This window comes from Emiliania huxleyi (assembly GCF_000372725.1).
Source record: "Emiliania huxleyi CCMP1516 unplaced genomic scaffold EMIHUscaffold_5368, whole genome shotgun sequence".
NCBI lineage: Eukaryota > Haptophyta > Isochrysidales > Noelaerhabdaceae > Emiliania > Emiliania huxleyi.
This window is the reverse complement of record NW_005197968.1, coordinates 1-1,584: the sequence shown is the minus strand read 5'-3', so window position 1 is coordinate 1,584 and position 1,584 is coordinate 1. Positions and strand designations below refer to the sequence as shown.

The 1,584-nt window shown below is 62.9% G+C and overlaps 1 protein-coding gene across 1 annotated transcript; it reads right to left on the bottom strand.

Moving 5' to 3' along the window:
• Positions 1–23: 23 nt before the first annotated feature.
• Positions 24–834, bottom strand: EMIHUDRAFT_256857 (hypothetical protein; the record flags this gene model as incomplete). Its single annotated transcript, XM_005765729.1, has 2 exons — positions 24–638; positions 772–834. Coding segments are annotated over 2 exons (678 nt in total), but the record flags the coding sequence as incomplete, so codon positions are not given.
• Between the last annotated feature and the right edge of the window lie 750 nt (positions 835–1,584).

Below are 1,584 nucleotides of genomic sequence, written 5' to 3'. Positions count from 1 at the left end.
AAGGCGCCGTCTGCCTCGATGACCGCGTGCAAGCCCCTCTCCCAGCCCGTCGCCTCGGCCACGCCCTCCTCGAGCTCGACGTCGGCGAGGAAGAAGCTCTGCGCGTACTCGTGCCCCTCGTACCCCAGGCCGAGGCTCTCCCGCACCATGGACTGCTTGCCGTCCGCGCCGACCGCGAACCGCGCGCTGAGCGAAGTGCTCGTGAGAGCGGCCAGCGCGGGCGGCAGCGGCGGGGCCTGGGCGGGTGGACGAACGTACACATACCGCTCGACGGCCACGGTACATCGGCCGCTTTCATCGGCGGCGGTGTCGTCTTCGCTGACGCCCGTCACGCGTGCCGCCCGCAGGATCTTCCCTCCCAGCTCGAGGTAGCGCGCGCAGAGGTGCGCCTCGACTATGTTCTGGCCGACGGCAGTGGGCACATACTGGCTCAGTCTCGCGGAAGTGAAGCCGGTGATCTTGCCCAGCCAGCCCCCGTTAGAGCCCAGCCGGGCTAGGCCCGCCGGGCGGCCAACGTCGGCGATGGCGGTGCCGACGCCGACCCGCTCGAGCATCTCAAACGAGCGAGGCATCGTCACGGCAGCCTTGGAGCCGTCGCCATTCTTCAGGTGCGGGTCGATCAGCACGCAGCGCACGCCCTGGCGGGGACCGTGGGCGAGTGAGCACGCAAGGAACGCGCCATTTGCGTTTGATGTGTGATTGCGGCGGCTGCGCCTGGCTCTGCATGTAGCATCCGATCATCAGCCCGACAGGACCTGCACCAGACACGACCACGTCGTACTCCGTCCCTGGCTCTGGGAGCGGGTCAACGTGACTGTACCCCGAGTCGACCATGATGATGACGATCGGTCGGCCGTCTTCACGCCCTTGTGTGTATTCCCCGAGAATCAGGGCGGCGAGTAGCACGGGCTTGTTCGAACGCCGCGTCTCTCGCGTCACAGAGGGGAGCTGGGGCGGGGGGGAGGTGCGCGCTGCGCGGGGGGGGGGGGGGGGGCATTACACATATACCGGGTTTAAACCCAGTTTATCGTAAACAGGACATCTGGTTCGTTCGGGTTTAGCAGGGGTCTAAACTGGTTTAAACTGGTTGGCTTCCCATATGCTAAAATTCTTCTTTTAGGGGTACCTGTGTCAGTGCGAGTGGGTGAACCTTCTTTCTCTAAACCGGAAGGATTGAGCACCCTCCCTCTCAATCCTAAAAGTCAAAGGATTGTGAGCAGCACTCCTCGCAATCGTAGCATCTCTGTGCGATTGCTAGCACACACGCTCGCAATCCTACATTTTCTAGGACTAAAAACAGCTCCCCTCCCAAGGTGACTGGGGACGCCTACAACTACTACCAGGGCGCTCGCAATCCGAGCAAAGTCTACGGCCTTTTGGTTGGGCTACATGGCCGGGGTCCCAACTACAGCCTACGTCTCGGACAATTTTGGCCGGATGAAAACCACCATGATCTCCCTTTTTATCATGAAGGGTGGCGCGGCCCTGTGCACCTACCCCACGAGCGGGGTCATGTACGCGGCCGGCCGAATCACCATCGGCGTCGGCATCGGAGGCTTTGGCCTAAGCGCCTTCACATGGGGC